The 15,708-nt window shown below is 31.5% G+C and overlaps 2 protein-coding genes across 6 annotated transcripts in view; both read right to left on the bottom strand.

Annotated features, from left to right (window-relative positions):
• LOC129805555 (muscle M-line assembly protein unc-89-like) overlaps positions 1-15,708 on the bottom strand; it is a 206,028-nt gene that overhangs the window by 119,022 nt on the left and 71,298 nt on the right. Inside the window, exon 4 of one of the 3 annotated variants that reach the window (XM_055853544.1) lies at positions 11,216-11,228. The exons of the other annotated variants lie outside the window; for them this stretch is intronic. The gene's annotated coding sequence lies outside the window, so the exon portion shown is untranslated. Of the gene's footprint in view, positions 1-11,215; positions 11,229-15,708 lie in introns of those variants that run through there. 3 annotated transcript variants of the gene reach the window in all.
• Positions 1-15,708, bottom strand: part of LOC129805536 (mucin-2) — an 82,524-nt gene that overhangs the window by 3,892 nt on the left and 62,924 nt on the right. For all 3 annotated transcript variants that reach the window (XM_055853514.1, XM_055853513.1, XM_055853515.1), the window contains 3 exons: positions 8,732-9,068; positions 2,555-2,917; positions 2,054-2,280 (listed from right to left, as the gene is read on the bottom strand). In XM_055853514.1, the coding sequence (XP_055709489.1) occupies positions 2,054-2,280; positions 2,555-2,917; positions 8,732-9,068 (927 nt within the window). The remainder of the gene's footprint in view (positions 1-2,053; positions 2,281-2,554; positions 2,918-8,731; positions 9,069-15,708) is intronic.

The raw sequence follows: 15,708 nt of genomic DNA, 5'->3' as shown, positions 1-15,708 counted from the left end.
ATCTCACCTAATAGGAAGAACTACAGCGAATTTGAGCGAATTTGCTTCATAATTAAACGTGAAAATTGTCCACAAAATTTGTCGCCCGATTGAAAAACAGCCGATTGAGTGAGAGTCTACTGTAGTTGCAGGAAGTAGAGCTATCGTTTAATGTTTTTCAGAATTGACAGTCGATAGGGGAGACTGGGGCAAAAAGTCACACAACGGATATTTTATTTTTTTATAAGCTACCCTAGCGCCCCAGAAATTTCTAATTAGTGCAGCTTTATAGGAAATTTACTGCTCTATACAACTTTGTGAAAGTAATTTTTCTCTATTTTGTAAGAACTTGCATTTATCGACCCGTTTTCTAAAAGGTAATTTTCTGACCATTCTCAAAAATGCTGGGGCAAATAGTAACCAGGTATGGGATATTATCACATTTTGATTTGTTTTATTACGGGCTTTCGTAAATTTAAAAAAATACCTAGGTGACATATTTTCATAGAAAATTTATTCCTCTACACCTTTTTAAAACACATTTTTTCTCTATCTGAACGAGAAAAGCGCTTTTAAAGCTATTTTAGAAAAAACACACAAGAGATTGCTAATCGTTTGGCCAATGCAAACAAAAAGCGGCGAGACGCGGAAATGACGTTTCTTCTCGCCGTGAGACATCAGAAATCGCTTCGGTTTTTGTTACTTTTTGTTCCATACCCTTTGTTACTTTTTACCCCAAGTGGTCATTTTTAATAAAAGGATTTCTGAAGAAAAGAATCTTTGTAAAATTCTAAGGTAGTGGTTTCGTATTCAAAGAATCCAAATCATTTAGGAAATATTTACCAGTGCATCAATTTTGGAAAATAAGTAGGTCAAAATTGATATCAGTTGTAAGGAAAACATTTCAAAAATAGGGCGAAAAGTTTCAATATTTTTCATTTTCTGAATTCCATGTTAGAATTCTAAGAAACTTACGACTTTGAAGAAGGTCTATGGAGGCCATCTATGAAAAAAAAATTATTAAACCGCTATCTCTTTTAATTTGGAAGATATTGAATTTTCAAATTTTCAATTTGTGACTTTTTGCCTCAGTCTCCCCTAGTATCGAAAATAATTATCATGTCACCTCAGAATTTATTTAGAGATATTTAACATTTGACCTTGAGAAATCTACAGCAGGAATGATTCAAAGTCATTATCGTATATAAGTTAAATATCCTTTTAAAACATTTTTTTTGATAATTTAGTAATAATTTAATAATTATGTATAGTAAATTTCCTCAAATATGGACGTTTGAGTGGCATAGATTCATCTGCTACGGACTAACCTCAAACTAAAAAGAATAACGTTTAGGGAATTCATCGTTGTAAATTATTGTAAAATGTTATAAATGGAATTTGTTAAGGCAGTTAATATTAAAATAAGGTAAAGTGCCCTGTCGTCATTCGGTTCCTCAACTCGTCCAGTTCAATTTACTTAGATTTGCTATAATATGGTCTAACTGAGGACTTCTGAGTCTAATTTGAGGACTTTTTGTGGAACTTGACCAAAATTTTTGGGTAATTCAAGTTTTTTTTATTTAATTTTTTTTATAATTAAGATTTAATAGAGTTGACCGAGGTCGAATTTCGTTTGTCTAGAATTTTGTGTTTTCCGTAATTTGGTTAGGAAATTACGATTTGAATTATTTGTACAGTGAATGAACCCTATTTCGTAGTAGCAATCAGGACTTAATTATATTTTACCATGTTATTCGGAATTCTAAATTCGGTTGAGAAATGCACACTACTACCTTTAATGCCTTTCGATGCTAAAATTTTCTTATCACTGCTACTTAGTTTACTGTAAGACCGATTTTGTATTGGTTAAGCCTTCAGTAGTAAAATTTTCTTTTCATTTTTTTTTCTTAACCATTTGGTATTTTTACTGACAATTTTAATTACGTTACCAATCAAAATTTTTTTTCTTACCGCGTTTTATTATTTTCTTATCGATTAAACAAAATATTAAACATTTTTTACCCATTGTAAATCAGAAGACAGAACTTCATCAAATGCATTCAAAAGTTTTTACCTGTGAATTAGATTTTCCAATAATTCTGTCATCATCATCGTCGTAATAATCGTAATCGATGACTGGTCTGTAGGTTTTGCTAACAAATTCCGTATCAGATCGTGCTGAGGAGGATTGAAGCCTCTGAGATCTCCTTGGAAGGATTTTGTCAAAGGCTTCTGGGACTTTGGGTCGTCTGCTTGCATGTTGAGATCGCGTTGTGCTTGGTCTTGCTTGAGTAGATTTTGCTGCAAAAAATAAAAGCTTTGTTTTTGAAAATTCTAAGGATCCAATTAGACCCAGGCTGATCTTTGAGAATATTTTAGTCTCTAAAATTGGGCAGTAAAGTTTTCTCCCAAACTGTCATATACTGAGGGTTAAGGACCATCGATTAGAGGTCGTTTGCGTAAATTCCCATTGCCTAATCCCTTATTGCCAAATTTCACAAACTAAATATTCTCGAGAATCAGCTTGAGTCCATTTGAGCTCCAAGAATACTTGAAATATCGGCAAAGGACTTACGCGTAGGAGGAACGACTTTCCTTGTCGTGGATAGTTCAAAACGCTTTAGGGGAGTGACATCCTTGAAAGAAGACGCAGCCTTTGGGGTGGAAATGGGAACTGGCGGTGGGGCTTTGGAGATGGTTTTAATGGCCAGGACAAATTCCTCGTCAATTGGTTCTCCAATTTGATTATAGCGACTACTTGAGAATTTATTCTCCTGATTTATGCTCTGCTCAATCTCCTGATCAACCCCGTCAGCTGCTGTCGTGGTCGTTGTTGAAGTTGTTGTCGTTGTTGTTGTGGTTGCTGGAGTTGTCGTCCTTAGGGAAGGTTTCGTTGTAAAAGTATACCTTCTTTTGTAGACAGTCTGTTCTGTGGAGCCTTTGGAAAAAAAATTAGACATTTTTTGTATTATTTAACAGATATTGCTCATTTTAAATATTTCTTAACATTATTTAAAATTCTCATTTGAAGGAAATGAATCATAAATCAAATTTTCCCAACTGCTGACTGCAACATTTTTGTGCTAATTGCTGAACAAAAAGTTATAAAGTAGTCTGTTGAGTTGCAAATAAATTTATTAACTACTCCAATTTTTTACATTATGTAAAAAAAATTATAAATAAGTGAAAGCGGAGCAGTTTTGGGCATGATATTGCAAAAATAGTACGTTTTAGGAAAAACTATAGATTAAGTATATACTTTAGCGTAAATTTAATAAAGATTAAATTTTGAAATAAAGATCATCAAGCTTCAAAACATTTTTTGTACGTTTTCTGACAAAAAAATATATTTTGAAAAAAAAAACAATTCTGAAAATTTTCTCAAATTTGAATAGAGGGAATTGGATGCTTATAAACTAAACTTAAAAAATGAAAGTTTGATTTTTTTAAGTACTTTACTAATTCTTTACTAATTAAGATCGCTTTTGAAAATTATAAGACCGAATTAAGAGCTTTTTTCGGTCCTTTCAATTTTTATTTGTTTACAAAATGTTTTTTTTTTAACAATTTTAGTTATATCGTAAAGGATTTTAACATTAATAGATTAGGCTGATAAGAGGACATCATATTCCGGAAAGTTGTAGCGAATAAAAATTGTAAGAAGCAAAGAAGTTCTTCATTCTTTATCACTATTAACTGCACTCCATTCGGACCTATTTCAGCTAAAAAAATTCGAATTTTCAAATTCGCAGTGGAAAATCTTTTGGTCACAAAAATATTATATATACGAAATATCCCTCTGGGTTAGTTCCCAAATGTATTTGAAAATCAAAGAGTCATTTTAAAAGTAAACCAAGAAAAAACACAACTTTGTACGGTCAGGAAGCTGATAGTGGGGGTCTTCGAAGACCAATAATCGATATCTTTTACTGTTTGACCTCTAGTCCCGCAACAATCTTATAGACAAACGGATAAATACCATGTTTTCAATTTTTTCTGAACTTTGAAATTCCAGAATTTCGTCAAAATGTGATCTGTTAAAGCGTAAGAACTTTAAATACATATTAATGAAGACACCTCCAGCTCTTCATCCAACATTGAAATACATAACTCAAAAATCATGCTTTATTATTCCCTTTAGGGTAAGTGTGCCAAATTTCGGCATAGTTGCGTGCAAGCGCCAAAGTCTCAAGTTTGAAATGTAACATTTTTAATAAAAATTGATTTTTTTTTATTCCTTCATCTTAAGGAGTGTTGCTTGGAACCTTGTAAACCGTTTATCGTCTTTATTTACTCTAAAATCATTCTTAATACATTTTAAAATAAATGAAAATGTTGACATAGCTTTGGTGCCTTATTTCGGCCACCTTCATTCTCATAGTTCTTTGCCCTTAGGGAATTGTGTGAATGTCTTTTTCACGTCATCTCGTTTGTCGAAGCTAAATTTTTTGTTATTCTTTTGCCTTGTTATAATCTCTAGAGAGTATGTAAAAACTAAAAATTCATGGAAATTCGAGGAACAAAAAAGATGGCCGGAATTGCAAGCTGGCCGAAATTTGGCACACTTACCCTAATCTTTCTTTGAATTCAAGCAATAAAAATTTAATAAATCAGATAATCAAATGTAAGTTCATAGAAATATGGTTTGTTTTGTCAAGAAATTTTCTATAAGGTTTTAAACAAAATATTTTTATTAATGAAAGAAACGCATAAGTCGTAGTCTGAGTACGATTTCTGGATTTAAATATAATAATTTTTTCCAAATTATTATCTTTAATCAGGTAGAAATGTTCTTGAAAGGCAATTTAATTTAATTTTATTGGCTGAGTATTTTTCTTGTCATTTTCCTTTAGACATATCTAATTGTTCCTCTATAAAATTAAATATTAGTAAAAGTTTTAATGGCCAAACCATCCCACTCTCCTCTATGGCTAAATTTTTTGTATACTTTCTAATGAACAATTTCATAATTTTATTTTGGCAAATGGACCAAAAGCACGCGAAAGAAAATTATGTCAAGGCAATAAATTTCTAAGAAGGAATGTTTGTAATGTGCAATTGCAGTTGAAACAAATTGAATTTGTTGAGTAGTATATCTCATTTATCTGGTTTTCTTGTCTTTCAATCAAAACCACCATTCACTTGTCCATCGAAGATGACACAAGTGGTTCAATAAAAATATTTCATCACGATCTTGTTTTTGCCTTCTTTTTCCTCATCAAGATATTTGAAAAGATTGAGAGATGCGAAACACGCAATTTGAAGATGGGAATGATTTGAATAAAATGCTCATCTTTCGCTCTTGTTTGCCTTGGTGGATTTTTTTTAGCGTGAATTGGATATGGATGAAAAACCAGAAATATAGTATGAATATACTTCTTCACAATTTATGGAAGAAATCTCGGGTGTTGCATCAAAAATCTTTAACATATTGTGACGGTTTTTGATGGAAAAAAAGCGACAGGGAGAGGCAAAATCAGAGAAGTCTTATTGACTCAAGGTGGTACAACCAGTCTCTGAGATGGACAATGTGAGGTGGTGAAAGAACAAGGTATTTGCAGATTTACAGACAGTAAATATTCTCGCCATGTCGCAAAAGGAATTAATTGACTTGAGACTTTGACAATTTGTTACAACCAGAAACTGAGAGCAGTTCGTGTTTATAAAATTCGTATTTTTTCAACCTGAAAAAATCTGCAAACTCTTGGCCACTTCAAAGAAGTCAATAAACTTTCCTCGAGACTCTTCACGCAATACTCCTTTTTTTGTTTTCTCTTCCTAAAGGCCACTTGTCGCCTTTTCAAGAGACCTTCAACATCTTGCATTCAATTGATCTTTATGCAATGATTTATGCAACATTTCTCACATGGCTCTTCATCACTTGAAAGTTGAAAGTGACCACAAATATTTTCCAATTTACATATTTTTATCACTTTCGCGCAAATTAAATAATTTCCCAGATATTTTTTTTCTGTAGTTAGGATAATTAGATAAATTGGAAGTTTCTATTCCATTGAGGTGTGTCAATCTGAGATACTTTCCGTTTTAGGAAGTGCTCTCGGTGTCAATTAAAAAATATCATTGAGGTTGATTAATGCAGAATGATACTTTCAAAGGTCTCTGTTTTGTAGCTGGTTTCTTGGACAAATTTCTGAAATTGTTTATGAATAAGCTCAACGAACGATATGAATCATTCGTCAAATTCCAGTTTGGGTCTCTGACTTTGGTCACTCACGGATTTTGACTTAATACGAGGGGCTAATCAGTAGTAATAACTGAATCAAGATTTTTTTTTAAATACAATTCTTAATATTTGAAATATTATACTGCTGCTAGTGCAAGAATTATCTAGGGAGTGCAAACTGAAATTGTAGATAATTTCACTGCTCATGTTCACTCATGACATCCGAAATCTCTATTTTTCAAGATTGTGCCGATTGCCGATTTCTCACAAAGATTCTGCCGATTTTTCGATCGTATGCAAAAGATCGTGCAGATCAATCAATCTTATTGTATGATCATTTTTTTTAAATATCTTTTAAATAACGTCCTGTAGCCGAATTTTACAATATCAAATATGAGAATGAGATTTTCAAATGTGAGAATCCTATTCTCAAACTCACACTACTCACATTGATTGAGAACGTTGTTCGAAAAATCGCATGCAAATCGCACAATAAGATGCACAATCATATTGCAATATTCATAAAAAAAAAATAAATAGTATCATTTTAGATGTTTTTGAACATATTTGTTTTTAGTAAATGTGAAAGATGAAAATGTTGAGTTTACTCAATTAGCAAACTCAAACTTTTTTGCTCAAACTCACACAATTTTACTCACCCTGAGTTGAAACTCAACTCACATTGGAGACGCTTAGAACAAGAGTGGTCTCCATTGTATGCCATTCCATATTAAAACGGTCCAATTTTGCTCTGAGCACCTCATTGTGCAAGTTGCATGCGATTTTTCGACCAAAACGTTCTCAAATCAATGTAAGTAGTGTGAGTTTGAGGATAGGATTCTCACATTTGAAAATCTTATTCACATATTTGATATTGTAAAATTCGGCTACTGGTCTTCAACTTTAAACTCAAAATACGCACTAGTAAATAGATTAGGTTCATCAGTTCATTTAAAAAAATCTTTTAATCATACTTTAAGAAATCATATTTTGATAATCCCTCCGTTCCGAAATAAGTCGTACGTTTGGATAAAATTCTTGTTCCAAAATAAGTCGTACATTTGATAAAAAAAATAGGATTAGGGGAAAGTCTGTTGGTAAATGTTTTGTATATCAACAATTATCTCTTGTAAAGAAGTATTGTTAATGTTCCGAACTAAAATTGGGGTCCAGTCTTGATGGCATCCTAAATTGAGGAACGAATTTCTTAAAAATGTCTTATTTTTGCGTTTTATTTTTAATCTGAATTAGGTGCAAAATGGTGAGAGATAGAGACTTGGGACCTTCGGGGGACCTCCTCTTAAGTTGACCCTGGGACCATTAATATGTCCCTACTTTTCCTCCCGTCCCTCCCCTTCCGATCAATCCCAAAAGACATGGTTTTGGTGGGGAAGCGGAAGGGTGGAGGGAAAATGAGGGACATATTAATGGTCCCAGGGTCAACTTATGGGGGGGCCCGCCGAAGGTCCCAAGTCCCTACCTCTAACCATTTATTTTAATTCAATTTATTTTAATTAATTAATTAATATAATTAATTAATAATTAATAATTTTTTTATTTTATTTATTTTAATTCAAAAGTCAATTACTTTGGAAGGCTTATTCTTTTTGGTTAAATTTGGATTTTTTAGAAAACTTGCAAATTAGGACCCGGCTGCATCGGTCTTCATCGGTAATGAATCGGTTAAGTACCGATTTTTTGATTTTGAAATGCTTCTGTGATTATGAATCAATTTGATTTCTAGTAGATCAGTTATTCGAAAAGATTATACAAAAAGCTAATTCACGGTGAGCTCTATCTCGTGAGTTCGAGCATTCCGCAAAGCTGGGACGCTTTGCCATTTGAAAACTTGGGAAAAGTGCCCAGTTTTTAGACTATATTATGAAGTTATATTTATTCGAAAATATATGAAAAATTTAGTCATTACGAAGTTTGGGATCGTACGAAGCATGGGCACTTTCCTCTATGCCCATTACCAAGGCAATTTAAATAAACCCTTCTGAAGCTCTCCAAATTAAGTATTCTTATACTTAATTTACAAAATCTTTCAAGAAAATCCTTGATCGTTTTGGAATAAGAGACTTTGAACAATTTTAACTGTTTCCTCGTTTTCCCTTTTGTGCTTATTAAATCTGTTTTTCTCATTTTGTAGTGTGAACAATTAAAAAGATCTCAATTGGCATAAAAGGCAATTTCAACAAATTTCTCCTTCATTAAATCAACGATTTCAAATTAGTGCAAAAACCTCAAAATGTATGAAACATCTATTAAATTAATAAGTCGTCTGATGAAAATCAGTCATAGATAAGTATCCAGTCCCTTCACTTTTCTCGTTGGTAAATTATTATTCTATCTATGATGTGATCAAGTAGATTTTGCAATTATGAACCCCTTTGCCGTGAAGTGGCCCAAGAAAGAGATCTCTTTCCCAAGAAATTGTCCTTGCCTCTTTTGTCAGATTTGCAGTCAACCTCGTTTCCCGCCAAACAAGATCACGATCGCACGGAATAAGATAACCAAAAAAAAAAAAAAAGTAAAATGATGCTAAAAAGAAAAATGAAATCTCACCAAGATCGTTGATTTTCGGTGGTGGAGTTGTGCTGGTGAATTTTATGCTGGGTTGCTGGGGCGTCTCCCCACGCGATCCGCCAAATTTGCGTCGTATGGCGATCCGTGGTGGTGTCTTTGGGCTCGCTGATGGAGTTGTAGTTGGTGTCGACTGTGTACTCACATTTGGTCGCGATCCTCGACGCAGCAGATACGATCGAGCTGTTGTGGAGGAAAGACTAACAGTTGATTTCTCTGTGGCTGTTGGTGCCGTTGATCTTGGCGTGGATGCTGTACTCCGTGATCGGGGATTGTAGGTTGGACGACGGAAGTTGGGTCGCAGCAGCTGTGGACGGTTCTGCAAGAGAGATCCTCATTAACTCCATCTAGGAAACTCTATGCAATATTCCTGCAAAAAATCTTCAGTGATGTATAACTAGTGCAGTGTTAAATTACAGTGCTCTTGAAAGTTTGTGAACTTGTGATCTTGTGGTGATCGTATGTATTGGAAAAAGAAGTGATCTTGTGTAATTGGCAATTTATGAATATTTTTTTTCTCAAGCAGGAAACAGTGTGACAATAAATAATTGCTTTTCTCGATGGTCTTTTAATTTTATGATCCTTGATCTTGTTAAATGTTGTTTAGTTTGTTTTTATAGGTGATCGTAATCATTAATGATCATGCTTTTCCTCCAAAAAAAAAAATGTTTAAAACTTTCATTTTAAACACCGACTGATAAATTCACATGATATTTATTTAAATAATTTTTCCCAGTGAGAGTTAAGAGAGTCAATAAAATTATCAAATATTAAAATGATCACGACATGAAAAGAAATGAGGAAAAAAATGCACGAAGGGAGAAAAAGCAAATAATTTTATGTAACTTTCTTTAAAAGGCACTCTGTGAAAATTCATATTGATGATTTCATCGTTTCATAACACACTTTGCTACTCTTTTATAAAGTGTTCAAATACTCTTAAAATCCCGTCCAACGCGTTACAGAGGATTTTCTGTTTATAAATGTGACATAGCGATCAATTGTGATTCATCAGAAATAAATCCCTCAAGTCATCAAGCTATATAAGAAAACACAAAGTTTTACGATGCGTCTTTTGAAGTGAAAGTGTTTTTTTTTTGTGGTTTCATCAATAAAAGACTTTTTATTCCAGAAATCAATATTATGCTCATCACAGGGGCATGTGTTTCTGGGCAAAGATTCATTATCTCACTTGGTGAGCCAGCACAAATCAACTTCCCGAATGGCTTCATCATCAATCGCTGTCTCACTTTCATTTTTCCGATGCAGCGAAAGTTTTGTTAATACCTTTGAGAGCTCTATATGACTTTGTTAGTCACAAAAAAAAACACACTATTCCCGCACGAATTTGTATACAAGCTCCACCTTAGAGATACCTTTAATTAATGGTAAAGAGTGATTTATATCTGTGATTTCTGACTCACTCAAAGTTTTCTTTGAAATTCCTTAGCATAGCGATGTTATTTGGACTCTCACTCTTTCCCGCGAATTGAGGTCAAGGCCAATGTTAATTGCATATTAATTAGATCACTGGGGGCGCAATGAATTTAATAAATTTCAAGATATGTGCGTTTTATTGCGCTATAAATTTGTTTTGATTTATAGTTCTCTGAAACAGGTTGAAATGGACATGAGTGAAGGTGCAAAAGTGCAGAGAAAGGTTTGGCTCTTTAACTTTCAGTTTAAGTACGTCTGTAATTTGAATTCATTGCCAAGCAAATGACGATCATTGCGATCATTGCCGTAAAGGTCTATTATGAAAAATTGTACGAAATATTTTTTTTATAAGGGCTTTCATAATAGTTAATTTTGAAAATTATTCACTTAAATAACACATTTTCTTCACAGCAAATGCTGCGAAAATGATGCCAATTGACTGTAAATAAATTTTTTATCATTATATATATTAATTTTGAAATATTAATTGAAAATTTCAGGTTTTCAGGTCCTATATTGAAAATTTGAAACTTATAAAGTATGAAAAATTACTAATATAGTGCAAAACTTGTAATTAGCCTAACGTACTTTCAGTTATCAAAAACAATTGTGCGTACCTCGGAATTAAAAATATTTAAATATCAGGCATTTTTATAGTCAGCATAAAATGTAAGAATGGCAAGAGAAAAATTCTAAATAGATTCTAAATTACCGTAAATGCGGGTGAGCTTGCCCTCCGAGCGTGATTTTACCACCCTACTTGTTCTTAAGCTTTTCTTTAATTCAAGCATGAAGATGCTCTTTACTGATCTGTGAAGATACTTTGGATCGATGAAGACCATATTAAAGTACCAAAATTTAAGAAGGGCTTCAAATAGCAGGGTGGCAAAGTTACCTACGGTACATCTACGGTACAACATTATCACTGCCTGCTTTCCTTTATCTTAACGATAAATATTGGAACTGTGCCAAATTTCGTACAGTTTGTAATATCGGACATTTTTTTCTTCACAAAATTTTATAATTTTATTTTTCAATTTCTTGAAATTATACAATGCTAAAGAAACACAACGCGTCGCCTCTATGAAGGAGATGCTATAGAAAAATCCTTGGCATAATTCCATAAGGGCAAGGGATTTCGAGAATCTTGGTGTCCGATATAGCAGAAAAAGCAATATTAATAAGAAATATTTTAGAGAAAACATATAAGGTATACTACTTTGAGTCCAAACAATGCACCCGAAAAATAAATAACACAAACTTTCAATTTGTATGAAAAATACAGCATTTCCAACTTAAAACCATCAGGCTCAAAAATATCTCCGAAATTTGGCACAGTTCTGACTGATGACAGTTTTATCTGAACTGCCAAAAGTCATAGATCAATTTTTTTTTTAGAAAAAGACTAACTTTCGCTTTGGATAGCAAATAGTAAAATTTGATAAGTTAAAAAGTAATTTTAAAAAGAAATAATAACAGAATAGTCAATAATACCGAAATGGGTAAAAAGATTGCGACGATTTGAAACACAATTTGTGCTAAATTAAACGTTTGAAAAGGTTCGATTAGTCAATTAAAATGGATCAGTACGACCAGTATTATGGCCCAGCGCACAATAATTTTTGTTTAGTAAACATGTTTTTGACATTTCAATGAGAGTGAGTGAGAGCTAGATCTAGTCATCTCACTCATTCTCATGGGAAATTTTGAAAAAAATGTTTACAAACAAAAGTTATTGCACTGACAAAAATCCGAAAAAGTTAAAGTAAGAGTCCGGAAATGTTTATTTTACCCTGCAGTATTGATCCGAAATCGGTGTAAATATTACCCTTTTTAGGTATATTATGGGTTAAATTTAACCTTTTTCATGTTAATTTTGCCTTTAAAAAGGTGAAAAATTAACATTAGAAAATGTTGATATATTTTTACACCTAAAAAGTGTTAAAGTTATGAGGAAAAAAGTGAATCGCATCCCCGCTTTTTTCTCAGTGTGTGCGTTGGTTATTATAGTCGAAGCAGGTAAAATATGTGAAAGAATTCTTGTATTATTTCGTTTTTATTTTTATGTAATAATAACATAGTTTATTTCTCAATTTTGAATATAAATAATATTTTAAACTTTTCCCTTACTAAAATTCCTTTCTAATCGTTTTTTACGTTTCGAACTCAAATAAAGCGTGCAGTTGCATAATCGTCTTCTTTTTTAAACTTGTCACCGTCCGGGGCTTAAACGGTAAAGATATCAATTTCCGGTCTTCGGTGACCCCCAATAAAAGAACGATATCTCTCGTTTTATTTTCTTTAATATTTTTTTTAATCCAGTAGCTTAAATGATTGTTCAAAGATTTTGCAAAGGTTATACGTATACAATCGCAATTTCCCTCAAGTTTTTCACTAACCCATTTTTTATTTACTTTTTACCGTTCTAATTTTTAAAATATAATTTAAAATAACCTTCAGAATAACCTGGATTTATGACATTAAAAGTAAAAAAATCTTTTAATATAATTAATTTTAGTTCGATAAATAATTTGAGAAATCAACTAAATGGCATTTCAACAAAAATTTTCACACATTCAGGATTTCTGAGCCTAAAGGGGTTGCATAGGTTTTGAAAGATAAAAAAGCATATTTGCTTTTGATTTTTATGAAAATTACTAAAGAAAATATTTGATTTAATTTAAGATTTGAGCTAGGGTAAGTGTGCCAAAGTCCGGTCAGCTTGCAATTTCGGCCACATTTTTTTGTTCCTCGAATTTCCATGAATTTTTAGTTTTTGCATACTCTTGAGATTGTACAATGCAAAACAAAAAATGTCGCTTCGACGAACAAGATAATGTGAAAAAGACTTTGGAAGAATTCCGGAAGGGCAAGGAACTATGAGAATGAAGGTGGCCGAAATAGGACACCAACGCTATGTTTACATTTTTATTCATTTTAAAATGTGTTAAGAATGATTTTAGAGAAAATAAAGATGATAAACTGTCTGCAAGTTTCCAAGCAACACTCCTTATAAAAAAGTAACAAAAATATTCCATTTTTATTAAAAATATTGCATTTTAAACTTGAGACTTTGGCGCTTGCGTGTAACTTATGCCGAAATTTGGTACACTTACCCTATATTTTCAGACATTTTTGAATTCTTTTTTGGTTCGAAAATTCAGCTTTGGGAGTTAATGTTTAGTGACCCTTCGTAAATAAGGTCATTTTGGTGTACACCGGTAACTCATAATGGATTTGTTAGAAATCCAAAATTAAAATATTATCTGTTAGCAGATTTGTTTTTTGAGTTTGGTATTAACGTTATGAACTATAGGATTAATAAAAAGGAAACCAAATTTGAATTTTCATAAGGAATTGGTGAAATTTACACCACATTTTGCCTTGCAACACATAATGTGATCAATAAAATAATAAATGCTTCTTTTACGGCGGTATCACACTTGACCATTAAAATTTTAATGTGATTCACATTAATTGTCACTTGTGAGCGTCCAAATATGTTATTTGTGTCTTTGAGTCACTTAATATTTGGGTTTTTTCTATTTATTGATAAAGAAGTGGACTTGGCCTGCAAAAATAAATTTAAATTTACCTAAAGCATAAATATTTTTCACATTAAAAAATTAAAGAGAAAATCGCATTAATTTTTCGCATTAATGCTATAAATCAATTTATATCAAATTTTGGCCAAGTCTACCTTTTTATCAACAAATAGATCAAATTTTGAATATAAAATGATTCAAACACACAAATTACACATTTGGACTCTCACCAGCTTCAATTAATGTGAATCATATTAAAATTTTAATGTGCAAGTGTGATAACACAGTTAAACATCAGTCAATTCTATTTAGAAAACAAGTATAAAATTTTAATGCAATCTTTAATAATGACTTTAAAAATAGGATTTTGGCAAAAAAGCGATTAGTTTTTTCAATATATTTTTTTTTAATATTTAAATTTATTTATAGAAAATCATAATATAATATTCCTAATGAAAATTCTAGCATTAACCAGGTATTCGTTGGTTATTTTTTTAATGACCATTTCTTAAAGTTCCGCTTCTTGTGTTTGTAAATAATAGAAACTGACCAATTTATATAAGACTTTCTATTTTTCTACCAATCCTATTACAAAAGAAAATATGATCCTATTACCGTAAAAGGGTTTAATCCGCCTAAACATTTAAGAACGAATGGGACACCGATTTCCCAAAAATAAAAACTAATTTTTCAAACTATTTATAGATGACAAAATAATTTTCTATAGTCAAAAAATTATTTTTGTTTCTGGGACACCGGTGTCCCGCTTAGCCTTAAAGGGTTAGAGGGATTGTTGTATTTTTGTTATAAATCATAAAATCAGAATCATTTTAACAAAATTAAATTAAACAAGATTAAATAATTTTTAGTAAAAATTAAATGAGAAACAAAAGGTATTGATTTACAAAATAAGAAAGTGAAATATGCCTGATGTAGAAGATATAGAAGTAATTTTATAGTAATATTTAACTGTTTCGTTTTTTCAATGTAGGACCACCATAATATCTGGATTTATTAAATTAATATTAGAAAAGTCTCAAAGTATTTTAATTATCAAACGTACCTACAATGACCAAAGTGTGCTTTTATTCAGATAGACATCTATTAACAACGAATAAAAATAAATTAAAAATAATCTCATTTATTTTGAATTAATAATGGCCTTTATAAAAAAATTAAAATTTTTGACGATTTAAGTTCTCATACACCTAATTCTTCTTTTATATTGTCTTTTTAAAAGCTTTCTGTGTATATACAAATTAGGTATATTGTTCCTGCAAGGTGAATTACATTTTAAATTTCTCAACCTCTAACAAGTTAATTAATCAGTTTTAAAACCAACAAACATTTTTGGGTAGAAAAATTGGAGGAGGAATCCCAAAAAACCAGTAAAATCATGCATGTGCTTCCCACTCTGTGTCATGGAAGTAAAACAAAATAAGTGTAACAATAAATTTTCATTAAGAAATCTCTGGTAAAATACTTTGTGATATGATTTACATTTACAATAAAGTATTATGACTAAAAATTATTCACTAAAACCCGATTTATCATTATTTTTTCCCCTCTTCAAATTTGTCATTTCAACCAATTGAATAAGAAAAATATCTAGAAATTTCCATCAATTTCCCAATGAGCAAATACTCTAAATTTTTAAAGCGTGTTTTTTTTTACAAGGTTTGTATATTTGGAATTGTGTATATTCATGCAGAATTTTCATGAAAATCTCTGTGGAATTTTGACCCAAAAAAAAAAGAGAATGAAAACCATGCAATTTCATGAAAATTCCAATAGTATTTTCTTACATGTATATTTTTTAAAAAATCTTAAGCTAGAACTTACAAAGAATATTTGTTATTTTTATCTTAGGTTAATAACAACATATAACAAGGGAAATAACATTTTCTGGGAAGGGGAATATTTTTTTTACTGAAAGATTGTGGCAGAAGCACCAGGAAAGTGAGAAATCCTTGTGAT

This window comes from Phlebotomus papatasi, chromosome 3 (genome assembly GCF_024763615.1).
Source record: "Phlebotomus papatasi isolate M1 chromosome 3, Ppap_2.1, whole genome shotgun sequence".
Lineage (NCBI taxonomy): Eukaryota > Metazoa > Arthropoda > Insecta > Diptera > Psychodidae > Phlebotomus > Phlebotomus papatasi.
This window is presented reverse-complemented; position numbering and strand designations above follow the sequence as displayed.